The 7063-nt window shown below is 41.5% G+C and overlaps 1 protein-coding gene across 1 annotated transcript; it reads right to left on the minus strand.

Annotated features, from left to right (window-relative positions):
• Positions 1-306: 306 nt before the first annotated feature.
• Positions 307-3283, minus strand: LOC311133633 (protein FAM72A-like). Its single transcript, XM_084167155.1, has 4 exons — positions 2536-3283; positions 2184-2261; positions 1579-1703; positions 307-1118 (listed from the first exon to the last, which is right to left on the minus strand). Exons 1-4 carry the CDS (start codon positions 2679-2681, stop codon positions 1024-1026), a joined length of 444 nt encoding a protein of 147 aa, XP_084023281.1. The 5' UTR covers positions 2682-3283; the 3' UTR covers positions 307-1023.
• Positions 3284-7063: the final 3780 nt, after the last annotated feature.

Here is a 7063-nt window from a genome sequence, read left to right on the forward strand (position 1 = left end):
TTGAAGAATATCAAATAGAAAATATATTTTGATTTGTTTAACACTTTTTTGGTTACTACCTGATTCCATATGTGTTATTTCATAGTTATGATGTCTTCACTATTATTCTACAATGTAAAACCCTTGAATGAATAGGTATTCTAAAACTTTTGACCGGTAGTGTATGTGCTCATTTAGTGCTCTGACAAGCACACAACCATTCAGCGTTCAATCATACAGGCTTAGGATATCAACTTTCTACTGTTTTTGCTGCATTATTGTTACTATGTCAACAATGTAGTGAGTGGACATCAACTTTCTTTTCATGATCATGTATTTTCTGTCCAGCTCCATTGCCAGGTTTGGATGACGTGCGTAACTAAGCTTAATCTATTTTCTTAGAGTATCCTCAGTCCCATCACAGAGGAGCCCTAGAACCAAACTAGTACCTATACTGTATGTCCTAGTAACATCTGTTGATCACACTGGCCCTACTCATGAAAGAGTAACAAATAAACTGGCAAATACTCAATGTAAACAATGTCAGATTCTGAAACCTAAACACAACATCATTGTGATTGATTGTTCAAGGACAAACACAGGACTGACAAAAATCTAAAATCTAGCATACAATGTTAAATCCAGTGTCCAATGGCAATAGGCAAGGGTATGGGAATAAAACAGCCGTGTGAAATGTTAAGACCATCCATCCGTCCATCAGTGAATTTGAAAGATTAGTATGTTTGAGTGGGTGTTCAGTTGTGAGTTTGATGAGAGAGGGCAGTTCCAACAGTCCAGTTCTACCATTGATTTCACCCAAAGAGGGAGAGAGAGAAGAGAGAAGAAGAGAGAGAGCGAGAAAGGGAGAGAGAGCGAGATCGGACCGTGAGAGGGTTGTGTGCTTCTAACGGACAGATGTTGGGAAGGGGGATATGGTCACAGGGTAAGCCCCCTCTCCTCTTTCTCTCACTGCTTCTTTGTCTGTTCCTGGGGGCTCTGGTAGGTCACAGGGTAACGTCTTGCTCCTCCATCTCTCATCCTTCTCTACCTAATGCACTCCTCATCTGATGGGCTTTCTGATTCCTCGTTCTCGCTGTCCTCTAGCTCGGGAAGGTCTCCCCACAGCAACAGGTTTAAACCTGCAACAAAAGACGCAGTCAACACCAAAGTTTGTGTGTGGCAGACTGTGTGGTGCAGCAGTTTAATGAAGTCTTTCCTCGCCAACTAGCGAAGTCAATCAAAAATGGTCTAAAGCAGAAACAGGCTGGCATCCAGGCGTTGCACAACGACCCCATATAATATATTCAACCTCTACATTTTTTCTACTGGTGCTTACTGATGCGGTAGTAAATATAGGAAGAGTACACACATAATGCCACACATTTACAATGTGTGGTGTCAGTCGGTGTTGCAGAGGGTATTGAATTTGATATTGTATCTTGTCACAAACGATGCATTTAGGGGAAATTCTTCTTTACATTTACTTTGACTAAGTCTTTGGGTTTAGGACATTCCTCATGGGATACAGTCTGTATTGTTCATGAACAGGTACTGTAAGAGGCCAGTGTGCTGGGAGCCAGTGAGTGAAGAAGTTCTAACCTGTAGCATCCAGTCTGTTGAGGGTGGACACAGCATTACTGTTAAACATCCAGAAATGGCCATTGTTACAGGACAGCAAGCAGGGCTTACAGGGAGCTACCACGTGATACCCCACAACATTACCACTGAAGAGGGGGAGAGAGGGGAGGCAGAAAGAGGGAGTGGGAAATAGATAGAGAAAGAGAGATATGGCGGGAGGATGAGAGAGAAACAAAAAACGTGTCAGCTTTTTATAGGGAGCACCTGTGAAAGTGCTAACTATCAGTAGGCAGTAGGTGTCTATTATCTACCCCTGTGAACAACAACAACAAAGCACCGGAGATACAAAAGGGGCCTGACAAAAGCCTCACTGTACCCACCAAACTGCTGGCTGAACAACTTTCCTACTTTAGCACAACACATGGACATTTGCATGCATTTACATTGGTATTTTTCAAGATAAATATGAATAAACAAGTTAACACCCCCCCCCACACCAAAACAGCCACAGCAGTGTTGCGCTGCTATTTTGTAAACATAAAGCAAATAGGCTTATATGGTGATGCAAACAGGTTACAGTAATGTGAGTAGGCAAATCTGTGATTACAGTAACATTAAATACATACCATTTCAGGCAGGCGATATCTCTCAGTTTGCATTTGCAGCTTTCTGTAGAGTAGCAGCTGGCCACAAAGTCAACAGTTCTAGAAGAGGAGGTGGGGGATGTTATGGGGATTGTTAGAAAGAACAAAGGGGCACCATCTCATTCTAGCCATAGAGTGTGATAATGGATAAGAACTTCTGTTGATTTATAAAGTATTTCCTACATCTCACAGTATCGCAAACACTCAACATATGAACAAAAACAACTGACATTGATGAGAGATCCCCATAGAAAACATAATATTAGCTCATTTGTCACAACTCCTTCCACACATTCAGTGATCATGTCAAAACAACAGTGGCTATATTGCTTACCTGTTGGGCGGTATGTCCGTAGAAAACAGCTCAATTTCTGTGTCTGCAAGAAGTACTGCCTTCATTCCTCTTGTGCAGAGTAGACTCTCACAGTATATACAATTCACTTGAGTGACACATTTGTTTTTGAAGTTGGAGGTAGACATGCTCTTTAAATACTGTTCTGCTAGCCCCAGAATCCCAATGTCCAGAGGAAATTTGTGTCAGAACAGATTGATCAATGTAGCAATGGTAGCTACTCTGAAGCGAACGTTACCAAAAATAAAAAAAAGTATAGCTACCTAAGTTAGCTAGCTAAACACTATTGTTACTGGATAACTTAGTAGGTAGCTAGTAACAACTAGCTGGACGTCGTTAGCAGGAGGTGGGTTATAAAAGAGACGCCACAAATCAGATAGCTAACGTTCACGTTTCAACGTCTATAGTGGAGGTTTCAATAAGACTCTAACTAGATAGCTACCGACTCTTGGTGACAGCGAGTAATAGTTGACACCACGCAAGCTAGCTACGTTAACTACTTGTCAATACAGAGAGCCGCAAGATAGCTATCGTTAGCTACGGTCGTGACCGTAACGAGTGACCACAATAACAGCATCCGATGTTCAAAATAGCTAATGGTCTGTTGCCATTTTCAACTTATCTTCGAAGTGCTCTTCTCAAAGGAACCAATTTCCTGATTATTTGTTCAGTTAAGTCGTTGCATTCACAGATTCAGTCAACTGTAGTAGCCAGCTAGCTTCACTGTTGTGTTGATTGTTTACAACTTCCTGTTAGCTACCGATACTTCCTGAAACATTTTTAAACGGCTTAATGTCGAATTTCGATTGGCTCTCGAGGACAAAAAGTATAATTCCATTGGGTAACAATCGTATATCACGCCTACCTAGGTTATCTTTACAGTCGATTTGAAGGATTTTATGCCATTCATAATCAATTCAACCAATCGAAAGATGGAAATTCTCTTTTTTTTTCATGAAGAGGCGGGTTTATCTTTGGAGAACTTGTGAAAAAACACCAAAATAATTTTCACGAGGGACGTAAATGAAATACCAAAGCTAGTATTTCTCATGGAAATCGACATACGAGGTGGAAGTCAATGTGGTGCATGCAAAAGCATGGCTTTTAGCAACTTGCATTGTAAAGCGTGTGCGATGCAGTATGTGTTTATAGCACACAAATAGTAAGAAAAGTATAAGTAACTTTTGCAACATAACTTAGATGTATGTCAACGTTTGGAGAAAGACAATAGGTATCTAGCTAGTTAGCTAACACGGTATCCCGAAGACTTGACCTTCTTATTATACCTCAGTGGATTTCAATAGCTAGCTCCTTAACCTACCTCTGGTTCCGAGATTTCCTATGGCAAAAAATAGCGAAATGCCTAATTCTTATAGCCTAGTGTAACCAGTCTGATCGCTACGTTCACCATTCGTTTTCACTTCACTTATCGATTAGTGAAAATAAAATAATGGTGAATTCAGCGACCAGGCTGGTTCCACCAGGCTATCATTCTTATGCCACACATGCTCAAATGCAACAGTTGTATTTCACTGAACGTATAAAAGCCTTTAGTTTGTCAAATTGTTGTAATGTATGTAGTCAAATATCCTGCTATATCCTTTCTACGGCCAAATGCAGCTTGCAACAATATTGCATCTTGCGAGACCAATGCGTGATCTGACCACAGATAGAACAAGGAGCTAATTATAAATATATTTGATGTCTGTAAAAAATATACATGATAGATTTTGACCTCATGCTACAATTCTAGGCTATATTGTATATTGCAGCCTACTGCTCTGCAAGATCCAATGTTGTATATATAAAATCATTAATATAATCTGTAGGGCTATACTTTGACAGCACCTTCTTTAAAGGGGTTGTTGCTCACCTGCTATAGTTAGTTTAGTAAAACAGCTATAACTCATTGATTGGTTGACATGGTGATATGCCCATGTTTTGCAAGCACCATATCACTCTATTTCACTCAATAAGATAGGCCTAGGCTATAATAGCCGCAATGGGTTTTAAGGTACCTATAAACTAATACATAGTGTAACTACTTATATAATTTACAAGCCCATATAAAAGGTACCCCAGTTTGTTTAAGTGCTATTACTTTTTTATGAGTGTTTGCTTTTCACAACACACAAGAGTTGAAAACTGTTTTTAGAAAATTATATTGTCAATGTCATGGGCACATCGGACCACACTGAAATATATTTTGACCTTTATGTTCTCTGGGCTCTTCCAGATATTTATATTCATGACCCCACCCTAAAACAATCTAATGCATTTATATCAGGTAATTAGTCAATCACAATTCAAGAGTACAACAATTATATTGAGTCAGATTACCCCTATTTGTTATTACAGTGTAGTGTGTAGGCAAGGGTCCATTCACCAACTCTAACCGTCGCTGTTGAGAACTACAGTTGGATCTAATCTGACTGCCCTCCCAACCCGTCAGCCCTACACCCACCCCCCAGACACATGGCAACACCCAGCATCTGGCCTAATCACTGCAGTACCAATAAAGTTGCCCGTTGATGTAGGTTTGAATGATGTGTAAGGCCCACTATTTTATCCATACATACACAGTATTAAATGCTGGACTAGTGTGATAATGAATATGTATGGCCAAGCACTCTGCAGTTTATGTATCAACCAAATGAATGCGATACATGCATAGTGTGTGTGCGTTTCCCCATGCCTGCGCATTGGCGTCCCATTCCCAGCTCATCCATGTACCCCACTCTGACTCTAGGAGGAAGAGCAGAGCCACGGAGCCAGGCCATCCTCCGACCGTCGTGGTTACAACCACTCACTGAAGGACTAAACTTTTTGGGAGTCTCCTCATCCGGCCGTGCTGGTTGACTGGTTATTGTTGGTTTAGGGGAATGCATCTCTCCTCAGTTTGCTCTATAAACGGTTTTGGGAACGCATTGAGGAAGGGATCCACACGAATGGGAATACGGGAGCGCCAAACTCTTGCAATGCGGCCAGAGTGAAGGGAGGCAGAAGACAATACCATTCCACGGGCTGTGGGGCTACTCGCTACAATATTTCAGTGGGGTCTACTTCCAGACGAATTGTTACAGTTACATTATTTTTTATCTGATTGCTCCTATAACCCATAATAGCGACGAATAGTGTTTTTGATTAGAAGAACCAGCCATGACGTGTACGGCCAAATTCCGAAAGGACAAGGAGATCGTAGCCGAATATGAGACTCAAGTTAAAGGTAATACTTTTCTACAAAGTTTTATATTGTTATAAATGCTGTTCGTTGCGGTCATGTAGGCTATCCAGTCCACAATGGCTTGTCGCATTTATTTTCCGCTTCGTGGATACGTCAACGTGGATCAGTTATTCCTGTCTAAGCCTACCCCAATATCCAAACTAATAGCCTATTCACTTTACAATGGGTAACAAGGTGTGGGTCCTATTTGATGGGTTTAGTAGGCAGATTATTCTTGATTAATTGTCATCATAGTCTACTGTGGTGTCAAATCAAAGCGTTCTATAAGAACATTTTGATAACCATATTTTATCGTGAGTAGCCTAACAAATCATCAGGCCCACAGTTAATAAAAATACATATGATAGCCTTATGTCCGAATTATGCGGTATTGATGCATTCATATACCGCATGAATAAGACAGTATGAAATGTATGTAGCCTACACGCAGAGTTCAGATTCCACATGCCTGTGAAACAACGCAGGGCGTTTTCTCTCCCTGCAGGTCTCCCTGCCTTCTGGTGTGGTGCTGTTCTAAATTATTTCCCAGTGGCTGCCGGGTTGCGTGTGTTAGACACAGACATCTGGCATTCAGACCAACGTTAGGAATAGGACAAAATTATGAATTAAATGGCCCGTCGCCTCACGTGCGAGTGTCTGTCCGAGGTTCACCGATGTCGCCTGAACCAAGGACATGGGAGCACGGGAGGGTTTTGGCGAGGTTTTTTCACGGGGGAGAGGATGAGAGGGGTGGTGTTTAGCGGGTTAACTGTTTACTCGCTGATGATTTATCGATGTTTGTTGTCAGGGGGATCATGGTATTTTCATGGTTAGGGAGTCAGTCATGCTAGATTTATATCTGAGCTGTGGGAATGTAATAAGGCTTGGATAGGAAACTAGAGTGAGAGAGAGGACAGGAGAGAGAGAAAAGGACAGGATATTATCCTCCTAATGAACAGCACTGCAGCCACAGAATATGAAGTGTTCAGACCCCTTTACTCGCTCTCCTCTCTGTTATGGGTCAGAGAAGGAGACAGGGAGGGAGACAGACACCAGTTCATCATAAACTAGTCAGGTTAGCTGCATCCTAGCAGTCTGAAATCGCTACCCCCTCTACTTACCTTACCTCTTTAATTCACAACCCCTGCTATAGCTATACCCACGTCCATCCATATAGGAGAAATTACTGGACAGGTTTCCAACAGTGGACAGACGGGAAGAACACTAGAGAGAAGGAGAAGAAACATTTAAGTTTGCACGGTATGTTTGTGACTGTGACAGACCAGT

The sequence above is a fragment of the Coregonus lavaretus genome (assembly GCF_964263955.1).
Source record: "Coregonus lavaretus genome assembly, chromosome: 8".
Taxonomy (NCBI): domain Eukaryota; kingdom Metazoa; phylum Chordata; class Actinopteri; order Salmoniformes; family Salmonidae; genus Coregonus; species Coregonus lavaretus.